Raw genomic sequence first — 16,948 nt, 5'->3', positions numbered from 1 at the left:
TTTAAAAAAGGGGGTTTAAATAAAAAGAAATTACTTTCTTTTTAGGTATGATCATGGTCTTGCAGAAATACAATTTTCAGGTGTTTTTTCTTTTCTTTTTTTAAGAGTAAAAATGTGGCACGTGTATTTGAACTGCAGGTTGTGTCAAGTCACACAGAAATGCTCTACCTGTACTTTGATTTAGGGCTCTCTTTTTTTCTTTTAATATCAGCTGCTGTATTCTGAATGGTCTGCCTGCTTGGCAGCGTCCACACAATCTTCACTAAGTCGTTCTTGGCGGAATCTTTTAAATTTCTCGCACTGATGGCAGGGGCATGTCCACTCTTCTTCGTCTGCTCCCCCCCTCCCCTCCAACATTGCGTTTTGGTGATATGAAATTCATCGCGGTCCTGTCTGTGCTGCGTGATTCATCTGGCACATGTGGACCATTACTAACTTCATTTGAGGAGACCTTTTGTCTGAGTGTCCCCGTCACCGAGTGAAGTCCGAGAGGATGGGACGGCGGAGATCAGGAATCAGGAGAGATATCAAACCCCAAGTTTCCTCTCACTTTTAAATTGTGCCATAAATTTTTCCTTTAAAAAATGCAGTGTGTCTAAAACTATTCCATAAATTATATAATTTTCATGACCTTTTTTTCTCCCCAATGCAAGCCGAATGACGACACTTCATTCTCCTCACGGGTATAAATATAGTTCTAGTTTCTATCCACCTGCTAAAGACCCATCCTGACGATGATGGGCGGGATTTAACTGTATCTATTGAGCTGAAAGCCCCGAAAGCCGCGCAGGCCTCTGAAGGCCCTCTTGGTTCTTTTGGATGTCCGGGGTGTGTCCGCTTAATGTCATCTGCATTTAGTGAAAGAAGATAGTGCAGTTTATTAACAGATGTCAGGCTGGTAAGATCTAACCTTTGGACGGGTTAGAGCTTGCCTTTGCCTTCAGAGCAAATTAGGAATGATGCCCTCAAAAGTTAAATTATGGTCAGATTTTATTATTTTTAAAGGTAAGTTTTTAAAAGAAAAATCTAGGTGACTTTACCTTCCTCCAGGCTTTTTCTTGCTCGAACTTCCCCCTCGATTCACTTCTTTTTAACGGGCTCAGATCAAAGGGGCTGCCCGCCCCGACGGAGACCAGTAAAATCGGCCCGCTTTGTCTGCTGTTGCCAGGAGTAAGGACGGGTGTCCGGGAGGAGGAGAGGGAAGAGGGGTGGCATGGTAATGAGCCTCCTTATAGAGGCTCAAAAGTCTCAAAAAGTTATTTTCCCCCCCTCTCAAATGTCCATCTGTCGTCACATTTTAGTATCTCTTTTATTATTTCGTCTATTGACTTTACTGAATAATGAGTTTCAATAGCTCCTTATTTTGTAGTCGACTTCATTTCCGATGAATTACAAAAAGCAGTTTTAGAGCAGGCGTACAAACAGGAGGCTGTCGTGTGCTCTCAGAATGTATATATGTATTTTTTCATATCCCATCTGTGGGCTTAATGAGACATCACCTCCATATTTGACTATTTTACCTGAATAAACTATGAAACCGATTCTGCTTAGTTTTGAGGGGAAAAAAGCCACTCGGTTTTTGTTTGTTTTATTGCAATGTCCCTGAATGCATCAGCAAGATAGACCAGTGGAAAGTTTACGCGATTGGGGCTGTGTGTTTGTGTGTGTGTATGGTCTTTAAAGAGGAGGGCCAGACATCAAATATCACACCTGCCTCTAAGAGTCGGTATCATCTCCAAATGTGTGATGGGTTATAGATTTATGACTTGATAGCGATTTAAAAAAAGTTGAAAACAAACTTATTTATAGAAAGATTTACGGTTTCCTCACAACCTTGCAACTTTTTTTTAAAAAACCTTTTCTTTCTTTCTTTCTTTTTTCCTGGCAAAATATCTGCTGTGGTTGGGCACTGATGCGCATCCTGTGATCCTGCTCTCTACACGCCGTCCCTTTGTTCTGTTTACCTGAGCAATATCAATATCTGCTCATCCTCTATAAAAACGCCTTCACACTGGCTTCATTTGTCGAGTCACACATGACGGTTTGGTGCAGAACAGGCAAACACAAACGCACAACAACAACAAAAATGATAGTCGGAACTGTTAAAATGGAGCATAACTGACGAATAAGAGGCTGTAACAACTTTATCCTTCCGAGATAAAAGTTTAAAGGCGTGTTAAAAGGGTTGTGTTTCTCTGCTGCGCTCACAATTTGCATGGGAGAACAATACAAGGGTTTTGCCTTGTTAAAAAAAAAATCACTGAACTGTTTTAAAAGCGTCATAAAAGCAAAACGCAACGACGTGAATTCGGCATTATTTGCACTATTTTTATTTATTTATTTATTTTTACAATCTTGACAAAAACAGAAAATGAGGAGGAGGGGGAAAGCACGCACTGATGTGGACCTTCTTCCCACTCCTCTCTCCTCTTTGAGCAGGTGGAGGCCTCGCACCTGCACCTGCGCACACAGCTGCGCGCACCTTGTTATTGCTGCCGCTGCTTGACGCACAGATGAGCACAGCGCAAACCCGACAACACAGTCCCGACAATATAAACCTCTCCAGTGCCACAGTTCTTAGCCTCAGCATGTTTCACTTCATTTTATAGAGAGACGCCAAAACATGCTCTCTTTTCAGGAACTGGATACGTATAAGCAATTTTCTATCCAAATAAGAAAGCAAATAAAATGCCTTCACCAAATTATCCTCCTCCTCCTTTTTAAAATTAAAAACAACAACAACAAAAACTGTTAAGTGGGAATAATGCTGTATTTATCCCGGTCGTGTTGCCGTCTATCTCTTGTTTGTCATGCTCCGGACTTCAACATGACACCATCTAATCCAATTAAACACGATAACCCTGGACTCACTATTATTCTCCTCTTTTTTTCCCTTCGAGTTGCTGACAAGCACTCTTGGTTTTGTGTGAAAGAGAGAGTCAAGAGCCCTCTCTTAATCCCGGGCACGACTAGAAGTGATTGAAAAGTGAAAGAAACCCCTTATTGGTCCTCGAGCTGGATGGTGTGTTCTTTGTCCGGTCCTGTGGCTTTTTGTTCGGTACGGTCATCATGCATAGCAGCCCTTTAATTTAGGTCTTTAAAGGGAAATCACGTTTATTGAGCCGGTGGCAGTTATTCGTCTGCGTCAGCGAAGAATAGTTTATTGAAACAAAATGAATAAATCTCCAAACATCTAGAGTCTCTTTATTATCTCGCTAAATGGGAAAAACTTGTAATCCAAACAGCCCGCTAATTGGGATTTAGGAAACATTAATCGACGTCGAAAGTGTGCCTAATTTGCCCTTTTTTGTTTAAGCAGATTAGGCCTGTGTCTGTTATGAAAAAATAACTGGATAACATACAGCCCTGGCTTTTCGTCACCGCCTCCAACCCCTTAAACCTCAAACACAAATAAACGACTGGTTTTACGGCACCTTCTGGAATTAATTACTTTTCCCCCAGTATTCATTAAGTCAGGTCTGGAGTAGAAACTTCCGCCGATTCTTAATAAAAATACAATAAATAATCATAAAAATTGAAAATTCAGATGAACGAAATCAAAGTTTCAAAATGAACTCGCCACAAATTAAATGTGTTCTTAAGTCGCGGGAATGCATTGCTGAGGATTTTATTCAGAGCTACGTCTAAGCAGGCCGGTATAACATATTGTGGATGTGGCAAAAATGACAGGTAATTGACATTAATCCGCTCGCTCTGAGACTCAGGGGGGATCTAAAGTAAATGGGGATACGGTTAATGAAGCACCACTTGCCCTTTGGATCTCGGTCACAGTGTGCGGCGGGGAAGTTTGAAGAAACTTCATTCGTTTAACTTTTCCGACGTGCGTCATAAATAAAATGATGCAGGAGAGGGCTGGTGTGGGACTGCGCTGCAAATTAGCAAATGAGAAACATTTCGGAGTGTCATTTGCGCGCATTCTGTTGCAGAAGAAGAAAAAAAAAGCCACCAGCGACTTGGTGCAGCTTACTCTTTAAGTGATTACTCAGCGCATTGCGCCGCTTTAAATGACATCTCAGACGGCGTCGCGAAATTGGCGCTTGCTTAACCAACTCCAACCGTCCAGCAACCTGCATGGTCGTCATTATGCTTATTATCATTCATATTGGGAGCTCTCCCCATTGGAAGTGTGACGAGACAGACAGAGGCCAGGTGAGAGCGGTAGGTTTTCAGAGTGAGGAGTCGGACCTCGCCTCTTCACGCCGCTCGGTGCTACAGGGGCCTGCTTAATGAGGGCGCCTATGGGGGCCCTCCTGGATGGAGAAAAGTGTCCTAACCTCGTCACGGCCGGTCAGAATTGAAGCACCGACACCTGCGCGTCACCCTCCTCCACCTCCTCCTGCTCCTCCCCTCTAGCTCCCCCCCGGCAGGGTCTGCCACAGCCCCGCATCCCCGAGAGTTCATACTCTGTATACAACTTTTGACAACGATAATGACGCGCATGGTGATGCTGAAAATCTAAGGAGGGGCTGTAGTAGGGAAATAAGAACTGTAGTAGTAGTGTGTGTAGGGGAGGGGGTGATTCTGGCTTTGCATTTCTCCTCAGGACCAACACACTCCTGATAGAAAAGCACCACTCTGCAGCATCCCCACTGAAGTGATGAATACATAATTTGCAGGCTGGTCTTCTCACAATCCGATGCCGTTCAAATGCCTATAAAATGTGCGAGTGCTGGAGCTGTTAGAAGTGAACAGTGCACCTGCATAATTACCTCACGTTATGTGATAAATATTCCCCAGTTGAGAGTTACAGGTTATGTTTTACTTCTTTTTTTTCCTTTTGGTGAACTATCAGTCATGTTAATAAAATATCACCATCTCTCAAGGCCGGTGTCACTAAGATGGATAAGCGTTGATGGTTTGTGAGCTATACTGTCATTTACAATGGCAAATGTCTGTGAAGGGCCAGAAAGGTCCCCGTCCCCAGTGGAGCTGGCCTAATTATACAATTAGTCTTGTGATTGGGACAGTCCCGCGCTAAGTGTCCTGTGGGACAAGCAGACACATTATGGCTGTCATCAGTGTCTTCACAGCAAGTAAAAGAGTGCTGTTTATGTCCTTAGATGGAGGTGGAGCATTGTGATTTCTAGCCAGCGTTAAAACCAAACTTGCCCTTAAGTACAAAGTGTAAGGGAAATGTATGGAGGATGGAAATCTGTCAGGACACCATTACTGCCATAGGTCATCTTGGCATTCAATCGTTCATGTCTTAAGCCTCATCTGGGGCCTCAGCAGACCCAAACCACATCTCTTTGAAGCCCCAGGTCACATTGAGAACCCATATCTCAATCTTATTGCCCATCCAGCCATATTTCCTTTCTGGCTTATCCCTGACCAGTTGGAAACATCAAGACTCCACATTTTCTTCTGCTCATTCAGAGCCATATCGGTCACTGCCAAACCCAAGTATGTTTAAAAGAAGGGAATGGGTTTTCAGGCTGCTTATGATGTTTGGGATCCACGCAGACATCTCCATGAAGTCAGAGGGAGGTATTGGCACTGCATGGTTGAGGAAGCAGTGGTGCCTCCATACTCGAAGCTTTACTGCTAGCACACTGCCTTATCACATTGGATTAGAGCTCCTGCAGTGACCTCGAAACTAAGGATGATTAGTAGCCAACTTCACCAGTTTGCCCATGATGAACATATAGTGCATCAGCGATGTAAAGACAGCAAGATGTTCTCAGGCAGAGCACCAGTCACACTCTTATCTGGTGTTGGCACAAATAGCTCCTTGTCTTTTCTTTATTGACAGGACTGTGTCGTCAGCTCTCTTTGCTCCTCCTTATCTGGACATAACCCTCTTTTGGGTTTTTTTGTCCTTTCCAAATATGCCCCGTCCTCCCTCTCCCCAGCTGCGACAGAGTGATTTTTACTCTCTAAATGCTGACCTTTTCTGCAATAAACCAGATGCATTCAGGGGCCATCTTTCTGATGTTGCAAGCATGATAGTTCTCCACAAATCTGCTTCTGATATCAATCACTACAAGCAAAAGAGAGGCTGATGGAAAGAAAAAAGTTTTTATTTTATTTTTTTTATAAAAGGCAATGAAATAAACTGGTGGACTGGCACTATGCTTCTGAAATCATTCTTAGCAATCAAAGATGGGTTTTAAGATATGTAAAGTGAGAAAAGGAAGGGTGATATATGGACTTGAATTTGATAAGCAGGGATTCAGGTGGTGAACATAATCCCTATTTTATGGAGAGGCCTCCAGTGTACTTGACCCAGGTCAGTGCATGAATATAAACTGGCTATATTATGGCGCTTGTGTCATGCCTTTTCCCTTTTTTCTTTTTTTGGAGCTCAAATCAAAACATTTTTAATTTGATTGTGATTTTATATCTGAAAGCAACCCTCATTTATGTGCCAAATATGAATCTGTTTCTTTTAGATATACCTAGTACCCTGTAAGCAGTTCCATCCCTGGGCACGAATCAAAATATCCTTGATTTAAAAAGTCCATCTGCTTCGCTTTGATTGAGCATATAGTTCACTGTTTCCCTCCACCCCTCTCATCCCTAGTTTCCAAGTACGATGAAGCCTACATCCTGCATTTAGAGGCTTTTAGGAAAGCCCTGTCATTCAATAAGAGACTACTGGGGCAGCATGCTCACGCTTATCTGCACTTTAGTTTCTACTTTCTGGCCGGTGGGCAATATAAGGGCCAGGTAGCAGGGCCTGGCTCATGCGGTTGTCCGTGGACGACCTTGCTCTCCTCACCTACTGCCTTGGAGTGGCTCCCAGTCCTGGGATGGGGGCTTTGGACCAGCACCAAGTCTCTACCCCCACAGATGTTACTGAGCCACCAGATATTATGTCAGTTTCTGAGTGATGTATCACACTCTTCTGAGTAGCAGTGCACCTGCAAAGTACCCATGATACATGTGACAACATAGGAAATCAGTTAAGTAACCCAGTCCCTAAAAGACGTAGTTAAAATGTTATAATTATGCCTCTACCAGTGACGCACTGATCGTTCATCCCAGAGATGATCTACCTCCTAAAGGACAAGGTCAAGAACAAAGTGTTTATCATCAGGGATGACTAACGTAGAGCTTACATTTAAAACAAAACAATACACAAATGTTTCTTGTTTAAGCGTTACAATAAAAAAATTATTTATTTGCCTTGAAAATATGCCACATGTAATTGTTTCAATTCATTCACATAGAATTATATTAGCTCTTCAAATTTAATTTCACAGTGCTAACATTACAAATATCCACATGTGTATTGTGTTTCAAAGACGCCTGGCACTTGTTAGAAATGTGTTCTGTGAGCAGGGTTTTTACACTTCATTTGTGCTTTTTTTGCTTGAGTTTCTTTTTCTTGTGCCCCTCCAAAATATTTTTTAGGCTGAAAGCACAATAATTAGTCTTAATTCGATTAGTGTAATATATATAAAATATAGTCCTTATGGGGGACATTTTTTGGATATGTTTTGACCCAAAAAAGCATTTAAAATTAAGTCATGGAAAGCTTTTTAAAAATGACTTTGAAACAGAAGAGCAAGCTTTTGTGTACACTCTGCCTGTATTAGTGGTATCACTTAACAAAAAGTTAGTCTAAATTTCAGAGCAAGAATAATTTTCCTCATCACTCAGGTTCTGTTTAATAAAATGATAAAAGCGCCCAAACCTGCAAAACTCCTACATGTCTTTGTAGAACAGGCAAAATATTATAATGGGGAGAAAAAAACAACAACATATTTTTGCTATTAACGCTATAAACATGATGATGTGCTCACAGTAATTGATTTAATGAAGTTCCTATGAAACTAAAACCAAGTAGGCTACAGGTCAGTAGAGTAACCCCCCCTGCGTGCCCACTGTCAGATGTTTAAAGTCCCGGACTCCTTTGGGAAAGACATCAGGGCTAATAGGTGAAACCACAGCTGTTGATGTCGGGCTGAAGAGGAGCGACATTCCCCTTGCAGAAGTCCGAGAGCACCGAGTGTAAAAGCAGACGAAGAATTTTCACTTCTCCCAGCGTTCCCAATCCATGTTTCTGGAAAAAGATTCCTTTCCCCTCCTCAACAAAAAAAAGAAGAAAAAGAAAAAAACGCAGATGTTTTAAATCGCATCCTTTAACTTGGAATTCTCATTTTTCCCTGCAGGTTGGAGTGCAAAGTATAAAACTTAATGGCTGCAGAGCAAACTGAAAAAGAGGCACTTTGATTCTGTTGGAGGAAAAAGAAGAGGAAAAAAAGGGAGGGGGTGGGGGGTATCGGCTCTAAAGGCAGCCTTGGAGTTGCGAATGTGGAAGTTAAGCGGGAGCCGTGCAACTGAAACTGAGCTGCCTTGTTTTCTGACATGCTCATGAAAGTTAAACTAGCTAGTAACCAGGTAGGGAGCTTTGAAAAATGGCAAAATGCCTGCACTGCAAATATGAAGCCAGTAAAAACAAAGTTCCCACTCACAGAAAGTTATGCACACAAACAGGTGGAATCCTGTGGCAAAGACGCTCTTTAAAGCTGTAAGTGCAGAGACACTGAACGTGCTCGTAAGTTACCACCATCATTCAGAAACATCAGTCTCCATTAACATTTGGCTCCACAGCAAGAACTGGCAGATAATGTAACGCTATTAACACTGTCTTTTTACTGGCTGCTAGTTTATAAGGTTGATTCTCTTACTGATAGGAAATATTAAAAATAAAAAATAAAAAAACATTTCCACCCATCAGGACGTTTGTTTGAGCTGAGTAGGTGAACTGTGCACTTACTTTAATAAACTGGTATCCATTTGACGTGAAATACCTGCAGAATCTCGACATGTCAGATTTATTTAGCCATATTCCGTGTCTTATTTACAGGAGTGGGGGCTTACGATTATCACCCTCGTCTTCATTCTCATATTGAGGAAACGGGGGAAGTGTGATTTATTTATTTTTAGGTGAGATGGTAAAACGGGCCAGAGGTATCACAAGGTGTTGCTGTTCTGCTGTATGTGAATTCTGGGAGGTGGGAGGGTGAGAGGGGGTTAGTGTGAAGAGGTGCCGTTTGCGTCTCCGCACCTGATTTCTGCTTCCCCAAAACTAAAAGTAAAGTTAATTAAAATATTTTTTTTAAACTCAACTTCTTTATCCTCCCTCTTCTGTCTCTCCTTCTTCTTGTACTTTATTCCCCTCCAAACTCAAGAGCACTTTTCTGTTGCCGTAAAGGTGATCCATGCGCACTGCAGTTTCTGGCGCAGGTACTCGGATCAAATCTCTTGCAGTCTTGAGTCGAGACTCTTAACTTTTGTGACCAAAAAAAAAAAAAAAAAGATCACTTCACATGCAATTTTGGCGAGCATTGTGCCGGCAGTATTCAGGAGATGGATAATGCTTGTAAACTCTGACAAGACGGCGTTTGTTTTGCCTCCACGCTCGTCTGAGAAATTATCGTTCAACCCCCTTTTAAAGGGGCGCGATTGAGAAGCAGCGGCGCTCTCACTGCGACTTCTTGCTTTGTCCTCTCCCAAGTGGCGTCTGCATGTCTGACTCTGCCGGTTACTGATTTGCAGGCAGTATGTTAAGGTGGCCCATGTAAGTGATTTCCACGGACATCCCTCTTAAGGAGAACAAATCGTTGACAAAGGAGTGCCTTTCCAATTCAACAGCGTCGTTAGGACAACCAAAAAAGTATTTCTCAGATAATAAGTTCTACTTCAAAGCGTTTCTCACTGAAGGGTGACCGCTTCACTCCTTTTTTAAATGAACTCTCCCTCCTTTTAATGTCTCTGGTTATTTTTCATCGTGTTTATTTTGTAACATTCATTGAGCATTTGTTTCCAAACAGGACATACAAGAGCACGCTACTCTCTTGGCCCCTACCCCTTCTATATATAAAAAAAGAAAAAAGTCGAGGCACAAAACAAGAAGAGGCCCACAAGTGCGTATAGTTTGAATAAGGCGGCAGATAAAGTGTTCTCTTTTCTCCCCCCATTTTTCTTTCTTTCTTTTTTCTTGAGAAGGCAACTGTAAAATTGATCAAGCTTGTGTAATACAAACTTGCCTTTTTATTAAAGCTTTGCGGTGCTGCTGTGATTATTATTATTATTATTTTCCTCTTTGGCTGTAAAATTAGGTTCATTTAATGTTGTTTTACGCGCCGGTGGCGATTCCCTTGTGCTCCTTTTATTGCCTCAGTCCCCAAATCCTCCGAGGCTGATCCAAGTCAGGTGTATTATCAGTTAAATCTCATAATCATTTCTCATTGTTCTTTTTTTTTATATGCAATTCTTAGTTGATAACAATTTTGCTTGTTGTGATCACAGGAATCTAGTTGCACACATACGCTCACAGACCGGTTGGAATTTAGGTGCCAACCTGCCAAAGGTATATTTGTGACAGCACACAAATTTCTGGAGAGGGTACATCCTATGCTTTGATTATAATTCATTTAGTGGCAGTTAGCATTTTTTTCTCCCCTTTTAACCGGACATATTCAAATGCGAGCGTTTCACTACCCAATTGCCATAGAAATCCTAACGCACCATGAAGACTGTCAAAGCAGCCAGCCTTCCTCTCAGAGGCTGCAGCCTTTGAAGTGGTGCAGAACTGGCGTTGGTCAATTTTAATTCTATAGACTGGACAGGCAACTCTTTGAAAGTGAGATTTTGCGTTTTAATGGAGGAAATAAGAGGGAGAGCTTGTTTTATACACTCTATACAAGGCTCTGCTTATTGTCGGATATCTTTTTATCTTTTATTTTTCCCATGAATTATTCATGCCTCGGCTGCTTTGTGCCGTCGCGCCTTTCAGAGGTAGCGCCATCAGGGGGCTATAAGTTTTCCCATTAGCTCAGCGATTAGTTTGTACCAGCCTCTTTGGCCCGTTAGGCCTGTTTCTGAGAAGAGTTGGATATTTTATAGAAACGTCAGTAAGGCAGGTGAAGAGAGCTGCTTCAGCTTTTTCACTCGAGGTGAGACTGATGTTGATGTTTTGCAGTCACTGTGTGTAGTCCACATTAGAAAGACGTCTGCTAAATCACATAGTGTAAAATAATAATAATAACAAGAAGAAGTGCAGGCACAGTCCTCCTATAAAAACTTCTAAGGACGAAACAAATGACCCCTTATAATCAAACTCACCCGTAAATCATGTTAATGATATAATGTGACACTTATTTACTGTATATGTCCTGTTTTTATTATTAAATTTTAGCATGATTTTTTTTATATTGTAAATTAATTCTTGAACATCAAAGGTCTGCACAATCATAGCTGATTCATCTCTCTCTCTTTTTCTCCATCCATTATTATCCAATGGCACCATGCACCTCAATATGAAAGACAGATCACTACAAAAGGCATGCGGGGGGAGAGGGACTTTTCACATTACACAGCCTATTCAAGTAAATGTTTCTTCGTTTACAGAGCACAAATAAAAAATATAAACTCAAAAAGTTAAAAGGTGAATCTGAAAAAAACAACAACAACAAAAAAACAAAAAAACAAAACAAAAACCATCAGCAGGGTACTATGCATCACCAAAACTGATATTATTATTCTTTGGTGTTTCTGTAATTCCAGTACAACATTGAAACCAGCAAATAAATTACAATGTACAAAACAACATTTTTTTCCTTGTAATTAAAAACTACACAACATTCACAAGCATCAGCACAATTACATATGTACAAATCCTACAGGATCAAAGCCTGTCAGTGTAGACATTTAGGGTCTCAAGGGACTTACTGGACTCTTTAACAAGTGTTAAACTTGTGTATTTTGCATAAAATATAGTCTTAAATAGTTCTTAAATATTACAAAATTCAATCCAAACACATGTATAAATCTGATAAGGTAAATGCGAACCCTTAAGACACTCAGATGTTTGCCTCCTCTCCTGTTTTTTTTCTTATTAGTTTTTTCAAAGTTAGTACCACATTTTAAAGAGATTAGCTGAAATAGAAAAAAAGGCCTCCCCTCTAGCCTCTAGATTTTTTTAAAATTCATTATTTCTACTTGTGGAGCTTCAAGCAGTGCCTTCTCTTTAATGTGACACTGATTGATTGCAGTGAAGTTATTAACTGCAAGAGGATGTGAAAGATGTCATTTCAGCACACCAGTGGAGTCTTGAGTTATGCAGTTAATTAAATCCTGCATTCATCTCGTGGAAAAAAAACACACACACATTAATCTAGTTCTAGTCCAACCTGATTCAAAGAAAAAAAATATATATTTTTTTTGGTTCTTTCAAATTGGAAGCAAATTTTGTTCTTTCTTTCAACGTCAAATCTCCGTTTTAAACTGATTGTTGGACAGTTGTGATTTACATGTTAGGTTAAGGTCAGGGGTCATCTGGGTTAAAGGGGACTTGTTTGATGAAGCTACATTGCATCCACACTGAATGTAATTTTGCTGTTTTTTAGGACAGTCAGTTAGTATCACTACTGATCAATATCTCAAGTGAACCGGGTGGGGGAACAACACAGATGCACACTTTAACGGGTCAACTAGATGACAAGTTTGAAAGTCCCCATGGATGTATACCAGGTATCAGAGCATTGTCCTCGGGTCTGAATTTCTGAAAGAGTCCTCGTCGTCTGAATCTGTAGTTGGCACGTCGCTGGAGGGGGTGTGAAGGTGGTTGGGCCCTCCGCTCCCCTGGCACACGTACCACTCGTTGAGGTTAGTGACCTGAGGGGAGAGGTTCGAGGAGCGGTTCCTGTGCGGTTCAGAAGTGGGCGAAAGAGAGTCTCCGAGAGGGTTTGTGGAGGAAATATAGGTGACATTGGTGGCAGGGGGCGGAGGGGACTTGCAGTGCACTTTCATGTGTTTCCGCAACGAGCTCGGGTGTGTGTAGGATTTGTCACAGCCGCGCACTTTGCAGTAGTAAGGCTTGTCGCTGGTGTGGACGTGAGAGTGCTTCTTCCGGTCGCTGCTGTTGGCAAATTTTCGGTCACAGCCGTCAAACTCGCACTTGAAAGGTTTCTCTCCTTGAAGAAATGAAACACACAGATACTGTTACGAGTGATAACATCACGAAGTTAAAGCTTTATGGCTTTTGTTTTTGTTGTAGTTTTTTAACAAGTCAGAATAACAACTGGACATGAATGCTCTGTACCTATTATACCACAACTTGTCAGCATTCCACCTTAAATAAATACAAGTGTTCAATGTAGAAGCCTGTATGCCTCCGCAGACTAAACGTCAATTACACCCACTGCTACACACCCACTTTATATTCCCGCGTGAACACGTGTAACATGCCTTTAGGCCCCTCTAGTTTACAGGGGATGTGTGTATGTAGTTGAAAAGGGGGCAGTTCGGAAAACACCAGGAGACCTATATGTGCCGTACTGGTCTCGTTCTCCCACACACGCACACACAAAGATACATACAACCCTGTCACACACAACAAACAAACAACAGCAAAAACCCGGAATGGAATGTGAAGTCTAATGCATCCTGTATATTCATAGCAATAATTGGTTAGAGTATTTCCAAAGGGTTTTCTACGTTTTTTCTTCAGTGAATTATTTATTTCCCCTGTGGATTTTACATAATTCAGTTAGGCGAAGAGGCCTATTTATACTGGTGGCAAAAAGCCAAAACTGGGCTATTTACTGGTCAAAATTTGACTTTACGTCTATTTAAAAAAACATAAACAGCTCTCATAAAGAGCACACATTACAATTTAAGAAAGTTGTTCGGCTAAAATTGACTTTCTTTATCTCTCAGCAGCTCTGCCAGACTTTAGTAGACAGAATATGAGAACAAACTGTCTTACTCGAAAGGCACTCTCAGAGAGGTAGTTGTAAATATTTTGCACCCCCGATAGGTTACCAATAAATCTGTCGAAGCCAAAGCATGTGTTTTTTGTTTAAATGCCATCTGCCATGTGCATACACTCATCATCAATATATTAACCGTGCTTTTGCGTAAGGATCCTACGCCCAAAGACAATTACATTTACGCGTGTTCTGTCGCTGTGCTGTAGGTACGTAAGCACGTTTTACAAATCATATGCTCTAATCCTTTCACGCCTACTGCGAGTGTCTTGGTAGCGAGTAAGGGAAAAAAGTTTATGTTTAAGAAAGAAAATGGAACACGGTAACTCACCACGCGAATTCTTTAATCAATAGAAGTATTTTTTTTCTCGCTTCTGCGCGCAATTACGCACGATCGTTTCATACGTCCGTTTCGAGTGTGAACAGTAAAACAAGATCGCCTCAGACATAGTCTCATTCTCTGCAACCAAGCCATGTTTTTTTGCGTATTCTTTATTCAATTTGAAGTACTGACCTGTGTGAGTTCTCTTGTGAATTTTTAGATTCTCCGATCGCGCGAACACTTTCCCACATCCCGGGAAAGGACACGGGAAAGGCTTTTCTCCCGTGTGAACTCGGATGTGGTTTATCAGTTTGTACTTCGCTTTGAAAGCTTTTCCTTCTCGTGGACATTCCTCCCAGAAACAAACGTGGGTGCTCTGCTCCGGTCCCCCGACATGCTCCACCGTGACGTGGTTAACCAGTTCGTGCATGGTGCTGTAAGTTTTAGAGCAGGGCTTTTTTTGACTTTGCTCCTGGTCGATCCATTTGCAGATTAGCTCTTGCTTTATGGGCTGCCGCATGTATCTTAAAAACGCCCCCGCGGCTCCGTGAGGAGCAGAAGCGATGTTCACACTGAGGTTCATGGAGTTGTAGCTGTGGAGAGAAGACGGTCCATAGTGCTCTGGCCTGTGCCCGAAGTGCTCTGGCCTGCCATAGATGTCCCCCGGTATACCCAGGCGCATCTGCCCGTTGAGGGCATGGTGGTGGGCACCTGGGGACGCCTGGTCGTGAAGTCCAGTGAAAAGTGAATGGGCCCCACTTTCCGTGTGCCCATAAGCACCTGTTGGGGAGATGAACATGCCATGGTGATGAGGGGAGGAGGCGGAACTATGCTGGTCGCCAAGTGCATGCATAGCAGAGGCTGAGAGTTCTCTCCTGAGGATGAAGTCCCTGCTGCTTGAGTAGCCTGAGTGGGGGTGAGCCACGGGGAAACCAACTGTGGTCTGAGCAGAAGTGAAAGATGCCGCGGTCTGGGCTTCGGGATGGCTCTGAATGTGCTGAGATGGGCTAAGTTTGAGAGCATTTGTCTGTGCCATGTGCTCTGGTCCAAATGGAGTGAGTGCCACTCCGGGGTCGTTGCCCAGCTCCCCAGGGTGGAGGTGGGCATGGTGGGAGAGAGGGTGATGCCCCCCTAGCCCCGGGAAGCCTGTCATATTCTGATGAGGAAGGGGTTGAGTCGCTGCCAAATCCGCTAATCTTATCGCCGGATTCCTCTTGCTTAAAGGGGGTTCCATAACTACACTGACAAGTCCATCCGCACTCACCGCAACTGTTTTTTTTTCACCACACTACGCTCTCTAAAACATTAGGAAAATATGTATATAAGGGGTCTATAAGTTCTTTTGTCCGGCTTCTAACTCTGCTTGCTCCTTTTCCCACTCTGTCCTCAAGCGATTGGCAGAACATACAACAGTTGGAGGACACAGTGGGGAATACAGTTTAGAAATGGCACTGCGGGTATTGGACGGATTTCGGTGACTGGCAGTTAGGAGAACGAAGCGATTGGCTGTCGTTCAGCGCAGGGGCTCAGCAGGGTTCCGCCCCCTCACTCTCTTTATTGCTGTTGACTCCAAAAAGTTGTACTCAAAGTTACCAGCAGATCCGTTTGGGCGGCTTTGTGTTTACTGCTGCTGGTGCATGTGGATGACCAAAATAACAGTTTGTGTGACATGTGCAACCTTAGTCTACTCCGGCTTTGGTTTGTCCACATTTTTTTTTCTGTTTTTTTTTTTTTTTTTTTGGGGGGGGGGGGGGGGGGGGCTTGTGGATGCTGTGAAATATTTCAAGTACAAACGTACAAATATTCATTTTTTATATATATATATTTTTTATGCGTACAAAGACGTAGTATAATTTGTCACAAAATACAAGAGTGGACGCCCCACGTTCCTGATAAGTGGAAGTAATGCAAATCTTAATTTAAAGTAAAACACAAATACAATTAAAAATTAATGCATAAAACTGTTTAAGTGCTCAGTGTTATATACATATGACCGATTTCCCACATATATTGATTAATATGAAATAACTTTGTGTTTACATGTAAACAAGCTTGAAATTAAGTTTTGGATCGTCCAGGCAGTCATTTAATTTTAATGTTGAAGATTAAAATATATATATATATATTTATGTTCACACATTTTACCCCACCCACCACACACAAAAGATGGGAAAAACTACAAAAATTATTACAATTATTAAAAATAAAAATTTTATAAATAGAAAATGTAAGCTAGGTTTTTTTTTTTGCTTGAGGTGTTAATGTCCAGCAGCACACGAGGACAAGAGTAGCAGAGCCTAACCTTTCGTTTTATTTTAGCGAACTGCAAAAGGCAACACTTATTTTTAATGTATTTATTTTTACACCCTTCTCCTCAGTTCATTTCACCAGCTCTTTTTTTTTTACCAGCTTTTTTAAAAAATAATATTGTGTTGTGACTTAGGTTGGCAGACATTTCAGCTGTATTTAAGTTTACTTCGTATGACAGATTATGGCGTGACGGTGTAACCCCTGCTGACAGCAGTACGTGTATCCATCACTGATATGTCTTAATTCACCTTTCCAATCGAATTGTGATGTCTCGCCTCAAACCGCAAATCAGCATGTCAGCTAGTTGTGTCAGGAGTTTTATTTTACACCTTAAACAAAAAAGAAGCCGACTTTGAAAATAGTGAGAATCTAAAATATTTATTAAGCTGTGCATTTTCTTCCCCACGGACACTGAAGTTTTGTAATTGATTTTCATTATGTTGGAGGAAAACCTCTACACGTTATGGTCCTGTTGCACGTGCCCCCCTGCTGAACTGATTTATGAGCTTGATAATCAGCAACTGAAGATTTGGCTTTAAGACCTTTCAAACGTACAAATAGGGCGCTGCAGTGA

General features: G+C 41.8%; 1 protein-coding gene across 1 annotated transcript; it reads right to left on the bottom strand.

Moving 5' to 3' along the window:
- Positions 1-8,678: 8,678 nt before the first annotated feature.
- On the bottom strand, positions 8,679-15,773 carry zic5 (Zic family zinc finger 5). The gene is made up of 2 exons (XM_085135526.1): positions 14,257-15,773; positions 8,679-12,947 (listed from the first exon to the last, which is right to left on the bottom strand). The coding sequence occupies exons 1-2, from the start codon at positions 15,296-15,298 to the stop codon at positions 12,508-12,510; spliced, it is 1,482 nt and encodes a 493-aa protein (XP_084991652.1). The 5' UTR covers positions 15,299-15,773; the 3' UTR covers positions 8,679-12,507.
- Positions 15,774-16,948: the final 1,175 nt, after the last annotated feature.

Source organism: Neolamprologus multifasciatus, chromosome 16, assembly GCF_963576455.1.
Source record: "Neolamprologus multifasciatus chromosome 16, fNeoMul1.2, whole genome shotgun sequence".
Taxonomy (NCBI): domain Eukaryota; kingdom Metazoa; phylum Chordata; class Actinopteri; order Cichliformes; family Cichlidae; genus Neolamprologus; species Neolamprologus multifasciatus.
The sequence above is the reverse complement of the archived record's forward strand: the minus strand, read 5'-3'. Positions and strand labels throughout refer to the sequence as shown.